General features: G+C 45.8%; 1 protein-coding gene across 2 annotated transcripts in view; it reads right to left on the bottom strand.

Annotated features, from left to right (window-relative positions):
- The window catches only part of LOC125300035, a 97384-nt gene that overhangs the window by 60553 nt on the left and 17708 nt on the right, over positions 1-19123 (bottom strand). For both annotated transcript variants that reach the window (XM_048251508.1, XM_048251509.1), the window contains exon 3: positions 15678-15725. In XM_048251508.1, the coding sequence (XP_048107465.1) occupies positions 15678-15725 (48 nt within the window). The remainder of the gene's footprint in view (positions 1-15677; positions 15726-19123) is intronic.

The following is a 19123-nucleotide window of genomic DNA, read 5'->3' on the forward strand; positions in this document are numbered from 1 at the left end:
ATAGAGCCAAATCAGTGGTGATTCAATAAACCTTTATTGGCCTGATAAGGCAAGAGGAGACAGGCTGAAATCCCCTCATTACAAAAAAAAGATGATTTATATGAGAATTCACATGACAATAGGCTGGACTGATGCTGGCAAAATACCTTAGCTCAAGTGGTGAAGTTATGGCAGATCTGAACACGTATGAGTGCAAATAAAATTGCCTGTTTACTGACAATGAATGCAAACCCCACTGTGTGTGTGAACACCCATCTCTTCTTCTCAGGGCTAGCCGTTTCCTGTGCCAGTGTGTGTTTGTGTGTTTGTCCGCAAGGTCTCATAGACGGGTCTCGTGAGCCAAGAGTTCATTTGATCGCCGGGTGAGAGCGCCCGATAACTGGTGCCAGACCCTGGCACCAGCAGCGGCGTGGGCAAGTTAATGATGACAGGTTGACCATGTGGAGGTGCCCTGTACCCCGAGGGGCTGTGGAGGATTGGCTAGCCCATTAGCCAAAGCCCTCAGGCTAGTGCTGCTCCACAAAAGAGACCAGGCCAGCCAACCCCAACACACACACAAAAAAACGACATGCACACAGTCCGTTATTTTAATACACTCTAGAAGTCACTGATAGAGTAGGAGAGGTAAAGAGTGTGTGGCCATCAGTGTGTATGTGTGTGTCTCTATGTGGGGTGACAATTCTATAGACAAGGACATACTTACTTTGGAGCCAGACAAAGGACTATGGGATTGCCCCCCCCCTCTCTTCTTTCTTTTTGTGTCTCTCTTTCCTGTCTCCCTCCTCTTTTCCACTCAGACAAGGCCTGACTTGTGCAGCACTATGCAGTTTCAACAACCAGAGACATTAATGCTGACTGTGTTTAGGGAAATACACGCTCGTTTTTCGTCGCTTACACTGTGTACAAAGCACTCGCATGCACGCATTCACACACATATGAACACACACACCACAAGCACACACCATCCTGCACACACACACACACACACAGAGAGAGGAAAGAGTACAGCGTTGACATACAGTAATCCCTTAATTGAAGGCAGATATGCACCACCCCTGTGGGAAGAGAAAGCAGGAGAGAGAGTGAGAGAGAGAGAAAGAGAAAGGGAGGGAGAGAGAGAGGGAGGGAGGGAGAATGACCCTGAGGACTGTGAGATGATACAGAGGGGAGTGCCGGGGTGATGGGGCTGCTGCCTGACGGGACCCACATCGGTAACTGGATCCGTGTAGAGGAGCTCAGGCTCACTCAGGATATTTTGGACCTCGTCAACAAATCCCATCCCCTCTCTCAAACAAGCCTCAACTCTCTCTCTCTCCCTTTCCCTCTCTCACTCATTTTTCTCTGCTCCTACCTCTCTCTCTCACACACACACACACACACACACACACGCACACAGACAGACAGACACAAACACACCCTTTCACACCCCTGCTGTACAAAAACAAACAAGCACTCTCAAAAAGGTTCAAGATTGACTGTAATATTTTCTGAGTTTTTCTGAATGCAAGTTCCTTGGAGGAAAATATGTGGATATTTGAGCATTTGAATAGAAACAGGAAAGGAGCACAGAGGCTAAGGATGGATTCTAATTCATTCTGGTAAGGTGAAAGTGAGAAAAGGTGACAAAGCTGTTGTTTCTGTCACCAGCAGTTTGAATGCCATTAAATTGTTGAAGTATAATGGCTTAGTGATTCGCTCTCTTAGATTGCACTCTGCTCTAACTATGGTCTGTTAAATAGTGCCATACACACAACATAGACTAAGTGATTGCTCAAGGCCACTCATACGTGTTTTAAAGGAACTGAAACCCACAGCATTCAGCTTGCAATAATAGGCCAGCATGAAGCCCCACAAGCTGTCTGTGTGCATTTGTGTGTGTGTGTGTGTGTGTGTGTGTGTGTGTGTGTGTGTGTGTGTGTGTGTGTGTGTGTGTGTGTGTGTGTCAGGGTGGGTCTGAAGTAATAGTCTACAGGCTTCCATTACAGAAGCACAACTGAAATCCATATGAGAACCAAGGGAGAATATTCACAGTTTGGCTTTCAGGTAAGACCAACCAACTCAGTATGATATAATGCACAGTATATATCCAAAACAGCAATGTACTGTATAGTGCAGTGCCCACAATGAAATTCAGTAAAATGCAAAGGTCAGTCACACTTGCAAGACAATGAGGTTAGCTTAAAACACAGTATCGGTGTATCTCTCTGGGGAGGCCTTCGTTAACACGTACGTTGGGCTGCTTACAAACTGTGAGAATCGCTGCACGAGTGATTGATTTGTTACACATTTTCGTCTATGTCAGCATCCACCTTACTATCGCGGAACATTCATTAGTGCTGTGTGGAAACGTTCTCAGTTTCTCCACCACCAGAGTTAAATCAATTCTTAGCAGCCGCTTTCTAAAGCCTTTTCCGAATATTTCTGTGATTCCTTACTTGAAAGAAGCAGGTTAGGCCAACACAAAGGAGCCCTGTCAGAGGATTATGAAGATGAAATAGTCAGCTGCATTATCATGACAGCTGGAGATTCAAATTCCTTTACTGAGGCAGATGTAAATTTTCCCCAACGCAAACACGTTTAAGTACTTTCCCAGGAGCCAATTAAATCAGATACCAGATTACTAAATTACCATATTTATTAACCTCATAGGTTAGCCTTTTTTGTCATTTAAAATGACTGTTGGAAAGACCTATTTAAAATAGGGTCATTTTAAAGAGCAAAAAAAAGAGGGAAAAAATAATCAGGTAATGTCACTTCAGATCTACCTTTCGATTCACTTTAAAGTGGGCACCGTGATTTACATGTGCTTAGAGAGGCATAGAGAATGATCAGGATTAGACGACCACTGGAGAAAGGGAGGGTGAGGGAGGAGAAACAACCCTGGCCTGTTTCCACTGTTAGTTGCTTAGGAGCCCTAAGGGCTGTTTATGATAAAGTGCACATATCCTGGAGCCAATGTTTGAAGAACATAAATGCAAATGACATTTTTATGAGGATTCCCTCAGTGAAGATATACAACAGCTTCATACCTTCATTGCAATCATTCCTGGACTCAAATGAGGTTACTCCAACACCTGCACATGTACTTGGCTTGCTCAACATATCAGTGGTGCACTATGCCTGCTTGTGACAGGTACAATGATGGTACTGAGTAGTTGCAGTGAACATTCACATTTATGCGCGCATAGATCATATGAGGCTTAAAATGCCACGAAGTTGAAACAAATTCCAGCAACTGGCTCAACCTAATCATTGCTTAACCATATTTCATTTAGCTACATTGGTAATGACTAGGTTTCACACAAATGGATATCTAAGCTGTGGGTTTCTGACAGTGCCATTTTTAAAACCCATCTCTTTCTCAGATCAATCCTCAGCATGTAAGCAGCAATCCTACCTCTGAATTTGTGTGTGAGTGTGTCTATGAGGGAGTGAGCGGGAGTGAATGTGTGTGTGTGTGTGTGTGTGTTTGTCTGTGTGTGTGTGTGTGTGTGTGAGGGGGTTGCGTATATATATATCAAAAAGGACATTAACCTTTACCGCTAATGCAAAAAGATGGAACCTCAATTAACAAGAGTAAATAATCCTTGTAATTGCCCCGCGCCCTCACTCATCTGGCATAAAACCTAATTAAATGAACCGTCTCAACATAAAAATGGTAGCTAATTGAAAAACTTTGAGCAAAGACCCGGGGGAGGGATGGCCTTCCAGAGATTCCATATCACTACCATACATATTGCTCCAGTCCCGATTGACTAATACACACACACACTATAAATATTTTGCCCCTATACACTGAAGGCCTTATGGACCCTTTCTGTTTGTGTGTGTGTGTGTGTGTGTGTGTGTGTGTGTGTGTGTGTGTGTGTGTCATCTCCTACTTTGTCTCTCCTCGCTATTTATTTTTATTTTTACAAGGGACACTATTACTGTATGTGCATAAGTCTCTTACAGGCGATAACTCAGCTTTCTGATTTTGATGAAGAGTGTTCTGTCAGCTGTTCAGTCTTGTGGGAGGCCCTTTCTTACATTACTTAAATCAACCTCAACTCATGGTGTCAACACCATGCCGGATCCACTCAGGACTTGGCTTTTTGCTTGTCATTGACCTCTGCAGTAAGACTTTTAAATATTGGTCTTTCATAAAACCCTTGACTTAGCATTATGTTAACATGTGTGCATTAATATATGACCAGTATCTGGTGAATATATCTCGTACAGACAAGGCGCAGCTCTGGCAGACCTAATCTGTTAAAAACTGAGCTGTTCTCTAGGTTACGAGGAGGGTTGAAGAAGAGAGAGACTGCACTCAGCACACTGACTATGGGTCAAGGTCACCAAATGATGGTAGACCAGAGGGCTGGTGGTGAAGGACAGTGAGTGATATTCTATTGTGTTGTCCCTCTTCACTCCATTCCGGGGCCTCAGTTGGCCCCAGTGACAAGTGGCCCGCACTCCAGTCACCAGCACACAAGAACAACACAACACACGCACGGTCGCNGCATGCATCGCACGCATGCATGCACGCACGCACGCATGCACGCACGCACACACGCACGCACCCCCGCCTTTTCTATTTTACCTCTATTACTGTGCACAGTAAGACATATAAACACAGAGATTACTGTCACGAAATACACAGCATCCATGAACCCACAGTGTGATTCAGCGTCGGGACCTCGGTTGGCATGGCCTTCGGTGGGTGCGCGGGTGGATGTGATTTTTTTATTATTATGTTGTGCACACTAATGCATTAATTTCCCCTCATTATTTGCGAGGGGCTGCGGCAATATCCGAGCGAAGCCGGCGTGACATCGGAGACCCCCGTGGAAGATTGCACCAAAACAAAGAGCCTTTCATTTCCACCACTGCTACGGGGCATCAGGGCAAGCTGAAGAGGAACCAGCCTCGCACAGGATGCCAGGCAGCAAGATTGGAAGGGGAGGGGAGTTGGGGGTGGAATGGTGGGGGTACCCATGGGCATCCATATCCAACAATCCCCCACCATCATCCTGCCCTGCCCTCGGTCTATGGAACATGACCTAAGTGGAATGAATGGAGGGGAGGTCCACTTTAATCTGGGACCATGACTGTAATTGAATGTGACATTGTTCTAGAAACAGCCCATAGGTATGTATGCATTATTAAACTCTAAATTGTCTAAATAATATCCTGCTGTATCCTGTGTCCTCTGGTCACGTCACCGGATGTTGCAAACCTGTCCAGCCGGAACACATACCTGAACTCTGCACAACCCCACAAGAAAGGCCACTTACGCAAAAACAGCTTCTTTGTTGTTGTTTACTTGTGTGTATATGTGTGTTTGTGTGTGTGTGTGTGTGTTAGAGAAAGGAGGGTGGGGGGGCAGAGAGAGTTTTTCGACAGATATTAACATTTCACTCGTGGCAAGCAGCACTAATGTGGATTGGTATTTTCATTATGAGGGCGCCTGCAGCCACTCCGAGCTGTATCTCAGGCTCCCAAATTGAGCTGTAAATTCTGAGAGCATCTGACACCCACGCCTGCAGGGGCTTACATCAGAATGTTAACAAGATGACGATGACCACGCTACCGTCTCCTGCGTGAGACGTAAATAATAATAAAAAAAGGCAAACACACATCACAGTGTAGATCTGGTCAGGAAACTCCGCCCACCAACACAGCTCAAGAGCAGACGTACAACAAACTCAAAATGATGTTACTTTTTACCACCTGTTTTAAATAGAGTGTCTCATTCCACAATGAAAGAAGCAATTTCGTTGGGATTTACAGCCGTTTTACCAACCTGATCGACGCAGATTTGCAAATTATTCATGGGGCTAAACTGTCATTCGTCATGCGGCCTCGCGTGAATTTGGTGCGAATAAAGGCATTCTGCATAGTTTATCAAGCAAAACACTTTTTATCTGCCAGCGTAATATGCCATATCTATGCATATGTATCTTACGAGTTTAATTAAAGGGGATATTACCACCGCCACACAACGCAATCTAGTTTTCTCCCCCACAATGGGGTTGTAAAACTCAGCAGCAGTAGCAGCAAATGGGACAGCACACATGCAAATCATTTCCCTGCAGTATATCACTCTGAAAAACTCTGTGACCTGCCAAGCAACATTCAGCTCCAAACACGTGCAGAAATGGCCACTAAAGTTTACAGGTGAGACTTTGATACTTGTGTGCGTGCCTTGGGTAAAGTCCTGAATCTTCCAATGGCAAGATTCCAATGACAACTAAATATGGTCACAAAAAGATGTGACTCATTCGCTGGGGGTATATCCAGATCATTTCATCACAACTAGACCCCAAGGCATGTCTGACCAACATGAGACAGAAAAAAATTCCCTTTTCCATTCAACTTGAGAGGACCTACACTGTGGCGCCTGATCTTTGCCATGCAACGGCATTGTGACTCCATCCCGGGTGTGGAGCCAAGATGGCGTCTCACTTTCCCCGATGCTGCTGTGAATGAGTCACAGGCGGCATTATCATCAAGCCCGACAGCCACCCGCTGCAACTGCACTCAGCCCCACTGAAATCCCCCAGTCATAGCTCCAAGGCAGGGCTTACGCAGGGGGAATGCCAAGAACAGGGGCCTCTGAGGATCAGTTTACACACAAATAAAACAAGTCTTATCGTGGGCCACATGTGAACTAGGCCCAATTACATGGTCTACATTTCACCATAGAGAGAGAACAGGAAAGAAGGAGAAAGAACCGGACGTCTAATTCATATGAAATGTGTAAATGAGAGCTGAAAACTCACTTTTGGAAGACAGAAAAAAAGCAAACAGAGCTCCACTCAATGAAAGAACACATTTTTTATTGTTGTTCTTATGACTGTTCTCGGTTTCTGGTTGGGAGCGCTTTGTTGCGCTGGTCAGCCAGTGAATTCCGGCGAAGTAGAGGTTCCAAAAGGGAGGAGACAAAGCAGAACTGTCGGGAGCATGGGTTCCGAATTCCCACAAGCTCCGGTACTCCCAGTGGAATGTGCTGAATGTTGCACGAGGCAGGTTGTGGAACGTGTTACGAGCTGGGCAATGGAACACGCTGTCCATTCATCAAGCTCATTCTCTGGCTGTAAACCCGCAGTTGTTTCTCTTTATGTAGACCCCATTATAAGCACAAAGCCAATAACAAAAGAAGAATGTGTCGTCCTCCATGCTTCCACGATGGTGGAACCTCGGGGCCACCATAGTGCCTGAAATATGAGAGGCATTTGTTCCGAATGCAGGTGCCCCTCCACTCATTAACATTATGAACATCACTCTGGTGTTTTGACAGGTTGCCATCCAGGAGAAAGCTTTAAAGTCTAGCGAGGGGCAAGGATGATCAAGAGGAGAGCGGCTGTGACACAGTTAAGTGGCCAGCTGTGAGAAGAATGCATCAGGAGTTCAGTCACCTCCATTGTTTCCTGGTGTCTGTTTTTCACCAACATAACTTGTCCTTACAGGTTAGGATTTAACGTTGGTGCTTAAGAAGTTCAATGGTCAGAGGCGCATTTTTCCTCAATGAACATTTCGTCAGGTCTGGTCATATCCTGTTGATCTGAGAGACTCGTAGAATCCAACCCACCAGCCCCCGCACCACTGGGACGGTCATCATGCTCGTTTGGCTCTGTGTTTCATTAGAGATTCCAATCCAATTTAGCACATCTTAATTATTTTACGACAGCAACACACACAGCTGTCTCATCAGTGCTGACATCTGTTTAATGACCTGAACCCAAGGCCACAGGAGAGAATCTGAGAGAGAGTCAGTCTTATTGCTGGAAACTTTTCTCCTCAGTCTTCATATTATTGAATGGACTCTGATGAAGATGTGACTACATCGAAACGTTAGTCAAATAATGTTCTGCACCTTTTACTAAATAATAAAGAAAATTAAGACGACATCTGAGCTGCACCAGCGTCTCTCCTTCTCTCTTCATATTATTGCTCTGACTCTGACTTTGACTCATGAAATATGCTTGTGCCCATTGATAATTAAACCATGCACACACACACACACACACGCACACGCACACGCACACGCACACGCACACACATGCACACACATACACACACACACACACACACACCCTCAACCATGGCCCTTCGCTGCTGAACACCTGGCCGTGTGTGTTTTGCCTGCGTCTACACGAGTGAGAGGTGAGGGTGATGACAGCCTAATGAAGCTCAGTGCAGCAGTGAACCGCAAACACACACACACACACACACACACACACACACACACACACACACACACACACACACAGGCAGAAACACATACAAAAAAAGTTGCTGACAACTTTCAGCCATACACATGGAGGAAATGGCAAGATGTTGTTTGAAAGTGTGTGTGTGCATGTGTGTGTGTGTGTGTGTGTGTATGTGCGTATGTGTGAATGTTCATGTGGGTGTGTGTGTGTGTGTGTGTGTATGCATGTGTGTGTATGTGCGTGTCTGTGTATGTGTGCGTATGTGTGTTTGTCCGTGCGTGCACGTGCATGTGCATACCTGTATGTGTAGCTGGTAAAACAGTACACCCACAAACCCTGTCCCACATGCAATTAAAAACCAGACAATGACCAGCACTACAATTCATTACTTCTCTCTTTTCTTCCCCTCATTCTATGCAGGGGTTTGCAAGGTTACAACCGGTAAGCCAACCAATTGTGGCCCCGTTATTAATTCTCTATCGGCTTCAATTTGAATGCCTGAGAGCCAATTAAAGCGGCACTTGATTGAAGCAGCCTCAGGATCTTCCCAAGCCTGAGCAGAAATGAATTCCGCCCGGGACGGGCAGAGATCGGTTGGGCTGGAGGGAGGCCGAGGAGGAGATGAAGGGAGGAGATGGAGAGAAAGAGAGAGAGAGAGAGCGGTGGAGGGAGGAGTGGTGGAGGGGGTTAAATAAAAGAGTGAAATTAGAGCGACCCACCAGAAGGGCCAGAGGGAATAATGTGTGTATTGTGTGTGTGTGTGTGTGTGTGTGTGTGTGTGTGTGTGTGTGTGTGTGTGTGTGTGTGTGTGTGTGTGTTGGGGTGGTGATAGTGGCTAGGCTTCTGATGTAAATTAAATCTTGTGTCTGGACTTAGCCATTCAGCACTTGCTGTCGCGCTTGGTTGTTATTCTTTGAGCAACCTCATGACTTTTGCCCAAGACGTCGGACTGAGCCATACAAATGAGAGGTCACTGGTCCGTCGTCTGCGTGACGCACATTTGCATTGAGTGATTAATAAAGGGAGGGGAAAGGTTGGGCTGAAGGTGATGTTGGCCACATTCAGGGATGTGAGGTTACGTTTAATGTGGTTTCCTGGGAAAGTGTAAGTGCTATGAAAAGTTTTGCATGTGTAGTGTCATATCTACCACATCACCTCGCCATCATTACAGTGAACTTTTTGCTTTGCGGGTGTGTGTGGCGTTTTTAGTGTGTGTGTTTTTTGCACCTGTCTGCTTATGCTTTAGGGGGCTTGTCCATAAATAATAAATATGTTTACAAATGTGTCTGTGTATCTGTGTATAATGTGTAGAAGTCTATATGTTCATTCCTACCTACATACCAAAGCAAAACTCCACCACTAGGTGCTAGGTGCTCACTGGCCTATGCATCCAACCCACAGGTTTGTCTGTGCACAAGGTGTGTATGTGTCTGTGAGTGCACATTTGCTCACTGTGTGTACCTCCAAAAAGGACTGATGTAGCGCTCATCATTAGTAAATGAGGTGTTAGAGGGTGTGTGTGTGTGTGTGTGTGTGTGTGTGTGTGTGTGTGTGTGTGTGAGAGAGAGAGAGAGAGAGAGACAGAGAGAGAGAGACAGAAAATGTATGAGAGTATGTGTGTGTGCGGCGTGTGTGTGTGTGTGTGTGTGTGTGTGTGTGTGTGTGTGTGTGTGTGTGTGTGTGTGTGTGTGTGTGTGTGAGTGAGACAGAGAGAGACAGAGAGAGACTGTGCATGAGTGTGTGTGTTGTGTGTGTGTGTGTGTGTGTGTGTGTGTGTGTGTGTGTGTGTGTGTGAGAGAGAGACAGAGAGAGAGAGAGACAGAGAGCGTATGAGAGTATGTGTGTGTGTGTGTGTGTGTGTGTGTGTGTGTGTGCGTGTGTGTGTGTGTGTGTGTGTGTGTGTGGTGTGTGTGCGTGTGCGTGCTGGTCTGAGTCAGAGTGAGAGAAGTGGAGGAGAGTGGCAGGCCGAGCAGACAGAAGGGTGGCTTTTAGTTAGATGACAGGCCTGGCAGCTGCCACCCTCATCGCCATCACCCTCCCTAAGCTGATTTTCATTCGAAATCAAGCTATGATTAACATTTTTTACTCCCATTTTGTACGCGCGAGGACTGTGAGATGGAGTGAGAGAGAGGTAGAGAGAGGAGGGAGGAATTTTCACCTTTGAGGAGACATCTGAGAGACAGAGGGGGTTGAAAATGTTTGGGATTGTGTCAGTGGATTAATCTGCTGGGGATGAACATAAAAGAGGACTTTTCCCAATGTTCCTAAGAAAAAAGTCAAGGAGAGGGTGGGTGAGAGAGTGCAGGAGGAAAGAGGAGACATAAGTTCTTCCTCTCTCTTCTTTCTTTCTCTCTCTCTCTCTCTCTCTCTCTCTCTCTCTCTGTCAAGCTGTATTAGCATGATTATAACAAAGACTAGTATTGCCAAACTTGTGAAAAGACTGGTATGTCTAAGAAATTCTGAGCGCAAAAACAAGCTCTCTCATTCACTCTCTGTCTCTCCTCTCTTGCAGTCTCCCTCCCTCTCTTAGCGAGAGTCTGCTCCAGAGAGCGAGTGGAATGCACTCTGCACTTGAAAGCGTGTGTCGCCTGTTGGAGAGAGGCACCACAAGTGAGCCACAGGAGAGCCTCCTCCTCTCCAGGCATCAGAGCCGCCGCAACTCACCACACGATACCGCACCGCACTCCACCCGCACTCCACCGCATTAACATCATCAAGAGCTACTTCCCCTCAGCCAGACCTCAGTGGGTTAAACGCCACATGGAGGGTGAAGCGCTGGCTGTGTCCTGTGTCTGCAGGGTAGAGTGGATTGGGGGGGGGGGTGGTTATACTGTGAACCACATGCACAGGGTGCGTTCCCACCAGCATACGTTACCCAGCTAACTTCACTGCTGCCTTCAGGGGGCCCTGAGTGCAGATCAGCAGAAACAGCCCCAGTGCCTGGCATGACCCTCCACAGGGGTGGGTCGTCAAATGAGGAAAGGAAGGGAGAGAGAGAGGGGAATAAAGGTTGAGGAGAGACTGCTCCCTCGCTCCCTCCCTTCCGCCCTGACTTTACCTCCTCACCCTTTCTCTCTCTCTCTCTCTCTCTCTCTCTCCATCCCTCCTCCACTGGACTCCAATCAATAGGAGCAGAGGCCATTAAGGCGGCTCTTGCCCTCCTTTCTCTTATAATTACAACCCCCCCGGATTAAATGAGCACCAGCAAGCCCAATGCTATTTGTGCTAATTAGCTCGAAATGTGAGCTGTCAACAAACAAAAAATAAATAAATAATTAAACACAACAACTGCTCTCTACCATCCCCACCCCCTTGCCACTCTCCAACACAACAACAAGCACCTTCCCCTGGTCAATGGAATGCATTAACTTCTTCCCTTCCTCTCTCACCCTCTCTCTCTCCCTCTCTCACCCTCTCTCTCTCTCTCTCTCACTCACTCATCACCTCCCTCCTTCTGTCCTCTCTGTCTCACTCACCCCTTTCGTTTCTCGATGCTTCTTTGCTCTCTCTCTCTGTGTGTCTCATTTTTCCCTCCTCTCCCTCGGCAACTCATGTCAAATCTAGGTCCCTCAGAACAAAATCTTAATAATTAACTGGCAAATTTTAACATGATTGCTTGTGACACACCTACTCTGGTAATTATTGCTTTGAGGCCATTTGCTAATGAAATTAATGCATTCGTTGCCCTAACAAATTAGCATAACTCATGCAAATGGCCCACATTTTAGACCCACTTGCAAAAAAAAAAAACAGGCAGGCGCACACACACACAGACACACACACAAACGACCATGCACACAAACGAACATGTATACGCATGCACGCACAACACACACACACACACACACACGCACACACACACGCACGCACACGCACACACACACACACACACACACACACACACACACACACACACACGCCGACACGCACACACACACACACACACACACACACACACACACACATACACATACACACAAACACGCAAATACACATATACACACACACATGACACAGACATGCTGCGCACACACACTCTCTCACACACGCAGCATCAACAAAATGCTGTCAAATGAAAAGGGCCCTGCCATTGAATGGGAAATTGCATTAACTGAATTGCAGAGGAGTTTTTCAGAGGCCATAATGGCTAAAGGCTCTTAATTTTAACCACCGGTGAGCACGGCATAATGTATTGGCAAACGATAGCAGCTTAGGAGCGAATGATTATCATTATCATCATTACAGTCACTGCGGATCTGCGAGAGCATCTTCCTCAGAGCAAATATTAAATGGCAGCCATAATACAGACATTAAAATGTTATTACACTATTAAAGCTATCTGCATGCATATCAATATGGGGGGCTCATCCTGAGAAAACAGTCTCTCAAATGAGAGTACATCTGCTTATCAAACTCTCTCTCTGCTTGTCAAACTCTCACTTTGTGTGTGTGTGTGTGTTTTATTCATGTGTGAATATAATTAGAAATGTAATAGAGTTGACATCTTTTAGGTTTTTAAAAACACCAACTGGGACAGGTAGAGTGGTATGAGCTTAAAGCTACACCAAAGCAGTTTCCCTCTGTCATACGCACGCCATTTGTTTATCCAGCACCGGCTAGGCAAATAACGACATCCAAAGACAAGGTAGAGAATGTTGCATGATTTTATGAAAGTACGATGTATTGCGACATTAGAAGCAAGTCAAATTTGTAGTTTCTTATGTGTCATTCCATCGAACTACAGATCCACTACAGATCTGGCAAACTTACGTAGTGTGGTTATAGGTGATAGAGGGCCGCGAAGCGAATGCAGAAGTGCCATTCATCCTGTTACAAGTTGATGAACCATTGAAACGATTTTGGAAACATTATTTTAAGGTACAAAAAACTCTTTGGTGTTGCTTTAAACCTGCCATTACTTTACCACAGAAAGAGGGAGGGGAAGGGAAACTTTCTCTTTCAGCCTCCCTGGCCTTTCTCAACGGCCTCCAGAGTCAAACTGGCAAAAAAACCTGAAAATGTCTCCCATTTAAAGGGTATAGGGTTGCATGGCCAGGTCAGGAGGGAGGGTCTGCGAGCCATTACGGAATCTTCTGGAATTGAGGGCGAACTGAAAGTCTGCACCCATAAAATTGAACTACCCACCCACCCCAAACCGCCAACCCCCCGCCCTAATCACCCATGTCAAAAAACAACCCAAATGTCTGTTTTCATCCTGAAAATCATGTCATATCCGACTAATGTCATAGGACAACATCCTGATAGGCAGGTTTTAAAGAGCTCAAGAGCATATACAGTTTAGCATCCAAGCCATCAATAATGGCCTAACACACGTAAGGCCAGAGCCGTCAGATTTGAGTCATCATTTACCATTTGCGTAATCAGACACTGCCCTCAATACTCAAATCTGGCCAGGAATGCATACCACAGACTAGATGGAAGAATAATCTATTGGATTGCATTTTTCTGCTTATTGTGTGTGTGTGTGTGTGTGTGTGTGTGTGTGTTTTCCCAATCCATATTTGAATGTGTGTGGTCCTAAAATTATTTGTATATTTATCTATTTATTCAACTGATATGTTTTTATCATGATTGATGGGACTGAGCATATTGAACCTGCCTGCTAAGATGGTTTTATCAGACAGAACTTTATTTCATATTTGGGAAATAAGAGGTTAGATCATTCAATCATACATGTTACAAAGACTAGATAGGATAAAGGGAAATGGGGCTGAGTGTTCAAAAAACCGGTGCTGGTGCTAGTGTTTGTTTATCTATATTTGTGCATGTCTCTCTCTCTCTCTCTCTCTCTCTCTCTTTTTGTGTGTGTGTGTGTTTGTGTGTTGTGTGTGTGTGTGTGTGTGTGTGTGTGTGTGTGTGTGTGTGTGTGTGTGTGTGTGTGTGCGTGTGTTGGAGAGTGTGAGTAAAAATGAATGCAAATCAACTAATACTCTGATCCGATGATAGCTAAGATAAAGAAAAGCTTGAAAAAAGACTCCTACAGACTTTACAGAGAGCTCCTGCATGAGCAGTGGTGATCGGCCTCTGCCTAGTTTCCCTTGGCAAATGACCAGCCGATGTGGGCCACAGAGGCTGAGAGCTGCTTGATCCAGGCCAGGTCCCTCTAACACAGGTCAGCCTTATGCAGCAGCACATCCGGCTCAACAGCCCTCACTGTTCGGCGGAGGAGGTGAAGGACCGGATTAAGAAAGCACATGAGGGCACACAGTCACGAACGAGTGTCAGGAGGACTATGGGCAGGGTGCTTGTTACACTAATGCAGATGCACGGCCCAGGCTCATCCTGTATGGATGTCCATGGAAGTATGTCAGAACACAAGCAGGCGCCGTCAGGACAGCCACATCTTGCAGGACAAAAACAACTGAAAAGGCAACTGCACAGAATATAGATGAAACAATTAAGTGAACCCAGCGCAAAGCCAGTACAATTTTCCCAACCCATGCGATGGGTTCGCTCTCTCATGACCCGAGCGATCTCTCACAGCACCCGTCCCTCGTAGCCATTGCTACGTCTTCCCCCGCCCGCCTGCCGCTCTTGTTTATGTTTCCTCATGTTAAAATTTATGGCTCCAATAAATTTGGTTTCCACGTTGCCTTGGTATAATGTCAGCCAGCCTCTGTGAATGCACGCTGTGCATCAAGCGTGAAGCGCCCCACCCCCACCCACCACCACACACACACACACGCCACACACACCACAGTGGCATAATGGAGGCCGGCCGGTGGATAGGCATCGGTGAGACAGGCCTCTGACCTACCTCTGTGATGCCATGTCGGGGATCTTCATTCCCTGCCAAATGAGGTGACCGTGGTGGGAGGCGAGGAGGAGCGAGCAGGAAGTCGAGGTGCTGGAAAGGGGGGCGGCGATAGCACATTTGCATCCGAGGGAGAAAAAAGGGGTGCTAAATTTGTGCTCACGGAATGAATACGGATCAGGACATTACGCGCATGGTGGATCGGGACATTATGCACATGACGTGCCAGGCCAAATATTGTGATACTGTTCCTTCTTCACTAACTGATTTTTGTAGATACACACACACATAACAGCACACACACACACACACACACACACACACTTACACACACACACCACACACACCACACACACACACATACACACACACACCAATCACCAATACGGGCAATTTCCAAGCAGAGGAAAGAGATGCTGAATCTTTGTATTGAGTAATGTAGTGTAGTGTGGTGTCTCTATCGGTGTGGGTGTGTCTGTGTGTATAGGGGGCCATAGGTAACCCTGGGGGGTCAAAGGTAAAGGATCTTCAATTTAACAATATTGACCAATAGTTGGTGTTCCCAGCTAATGACATATGTAATCTGTATATTGAGTCCAACCTGCCTTGTTAGAGGAGAAAAACAACAATTCCGACTTCACGGTTTTTGGCTACTCTGTGTTTGGTGTACTCATTAGAGAGTGTGTGCAGTCACATGGACCTACCTCTACTCTGCAAACGCTGCACCTTAATCGGTCATCACTGCCAGCACCCTGCATAAAACCAAACACAAAGGTTCTGTTAGAAATGACAAAACACACACACACACACACAACACACACACACACACACACACACACACACACGTGACCAAATGTTTATGGTTTTTAACAATTAGAAATTAATCTTTAGACCACAACAGACAATGTAGCAACCTGAGAAACTTGCTTGGAGCAGAAGACCAGTGTTTCTTTGTGTTGATTTTTTTTTATCAAATGTGACTCCCAAGGACAGTGATGCATATATTGTTTTTCGGTGTAAAAGCTCCAAGGGGGAATAAATACTCCTGACCAGTGTTGTAACAGTCCCATGCTAAATCAACGGAGCCACAGACCGGACGCAATTAGCGGTGCTCATTTCTCAGGCGTCCCCACTGATTTTCACGCTCCGTCCACACCGCTCCAACAGCCCTTTGAAAAGCCAAACGCTCAAATTAAAGCCTTTGAGAGTTTCTCTCCTGCACGAAAAAAAAAATGTCACATTTTGAGCAATTACAGGCCAGCTTTTTAATGTGCCACAGTCAGGATGGTGGTTGTGGTATGTGGCGGAGGGTGTGTGTGTGTTTGTGTGTTGGTGTGGGGGGGATTGGTGTGGAGAGAGAGAGGGGGGGAGAGAGATGCAGCCAGTGGAAATACAATTTGCCCAATCCTGCGCTTATATGCATGACATGTGGGAGCACCCATTTTGATAGATGTTAATGGCATATAATTATAGAACAGTGCTATTAAGCAATGTGATTTTACAAGAGCGCCACGGCCCCCGGCAGTGTGGCCTGATTGTTGTAAGTGTTTGGCTAATGAATGGAAAGCATGTCTGTTTTCAATGATGAGAATTATCAACCCATGAGGGCCAGATCGGGGGAGTGGGCAAGGGAGAGACAGAGAGAGAGGGAGAGAGAGAGGGAGAGAGAGAGAGCAAGAGAGAATGGCATCAAAAGCAAAGCCACTTAGGAAGCAGACAGACATGTGTGCAACCATTCTAAATTAAGCAAAAGGTGTAAGAGTACTTGTGAATACCATATGCTATCTATTCGTATATTTGCATGTAAATATCTCAAAGTCTAAAATGGCTCTACTGAAAAAAAGACTAGAGTTATTCTGTGGGCTTTTTGATAAGCTGTTTCTCAGACAACCCCTTAAATCACTAACACTGTAAATGTGAAGGAGGCGTACTACGTCTGTCGGCCAACACAGTCCTTAACACCGAATAACTCATTAAACCTAAAGCAAGTTCTAACCGCAAAATACATCTAGCACGCACACGTTAGAATATGATCACAGGCATTTACTGTGTATACATAAAGAGACGGTGCAAAACATCAGGGGGGAAAAAATCTGTGGTTGCACTTGTCAAGGAAAAAAAGAAAGCAACCCTGACCTCAAACAGATGCAGGGTTTAATGCTAGACTCCAGTTCTTCCTTGCACACATAAATTCACTAAGATTGTGTTGATGAAAGAACACTACGCTGGCACCACTTCCAGAAACCAAATGTATGACTCCTGTGTGTACTTTTGTGTCTGTAGGGTGTTCTTACCGCAGGGGGTGATGCGGGCAACTGTGATTTTATCCAATGTATAAAACCATTTTATCTTAACAAGCATGCCTTTGAAAACTCCAGAAATGTAATTTTTGCCAAGGCCACATCTCGGCATCCTGTGCTTAAAAAATGCTAAATTTAGTTGGTTGTTAGCATTTTAAAGACTCCCCCTTTGCATCTGGCCAAACATAATCATATCCATTTTTTTGCCGCAGCAACTTTGAGGTTTATTACATATGGATTGGATTACACATTTTGGAAAGCGTATTATTTTTCACATAAGATCATTTCCATTAGCTGCAATAGACTGAAACCATATGGTGGCTTTTTTTTTGTCAGGGCAAAATGGAAAACATATTCATATGCTTGTATATGGAGCGAGTGATTGCAGTGGTTTGACATGGACTTTTCCTTTCTGTTTCTGGGGACGGGGGAAGCATGCTGTAACACACACTATTGTCCTTGCTCTGTAGTTTCTCAAACAAACCCCCAGATGCCCTGGCCGTCCTACTCCTGTCCTGTCCTGGCCACCCCCAACCCCGCCTCCATCTAAAAGCAGCGTTGAGAAACACCAGGCTTTCACTGGTGCTTTGCTGGTGCCCAATGTAGGAACCAGCCCTTTACACACACACACAGACACACACACACACACACACACACACACACACACACACACACACACACACACACACGCGCGCGCACCCAGAGAACGTGCTTTCTTCGACGCCCTTGTACCTCGCCGGGGGCACGGGCCCTCTAGGAGCCATGCGTCTGGTAATGAGGGTCAAAGGTCAGGAAGCAATGGTGCCTGCAGGCGGTGGGATCTCCCAGGCTCACTCAGTCACTGACTCTGGACCTATATTTAAATCAGGCCTTCGGGCCTCTCTCTCGCGCTTTTTCCGCTTTCCTTCCAAAGGGCCATCTCTTAACTAGTTCCTGGTTGCTAATTAGTTTTGTGCCAAGCTATTTGTCTCCGGGAGAGCAGATGGGAGACAGGAGAGAGAGAGAGAGAGAGAGAGAGAGAGAGAGAGAGAAATAGAGAAGAGGATGAAGATAAAAAGGGATGAAAGCAATGCACTGAGATAAAAAAAAAAACAGAATAAAAAAAAGGTCGGGACAAAGCATATAACTTGTGTTTTGCGATGTTGTCATTGCAAATAACCTCAGGCTAAGTTGTTACAACACACAGCAGGGGCAACTGAAGTACACATTAGCAAATTTACTAAGGCAAAAAAGTGGTATTGTTTTCATCTCTAAAGAAGGCTGGGTGTTTAGCCATAGAGACACTATATTGTGACCATTCTCCGTCCAATTAGATAAGGACAAGGAATTTCCTTTTTCCATTTTTTTCCTTCTTCTTTTAGTTTCTTCCGTCCCTCAGTGGTCTGAGCTGCTTTTAAGAGTAGTAACGGCACATGCTATCGCTGCTTGACGCTCATCACAGAGCACTCAGGAGTCCAATCATTATTGGATTACACTTTCTGGCTTCATAAAATGCGGTTAAGAGGCACTTTCGACGTATGCGCATGACCTGCTTTTTCAGGGAGATGGCTATCAGACGAGAAGTGACAGGTCAATCACCGATTTCTGCGCTGTCAGAGGGCCTCTCCTCCTCAGCACTTTAGAGAGGAGGGGGGAAATGGCATGTGTGGACACACACACACACACACACACACACACACACACACACACACACACAGTGTTTCTATGCTGTGATGTGTGTAGTATTACATCTCTAAATTGTGTGTGTGTGTGTGTGTGTGTGTGTGTGTGTGTGTGTGTGTGTGTGTGTGAGTGTGTGTGTGTGTGTGTGTGTGTGGGTGTGTGTGTGAGAGAGGAGATGGAGAGAGAAA

This window comes from Alosa alosa, chromosome 9, assembly GCF_017589495.1.
Source record: "Alosa alosa isolate M-15738 ecotype Scorff River chromosome 9, AALO_Geno_1.1, whole genome shotgun sequence".
In the NCBI taxonomy this organism is placed as follows: Eukaryota; Metazoa; Chordata; class Actinopteri; order Clupeiformes; family Clupeidae; genus Alosa; species Alosa alosa.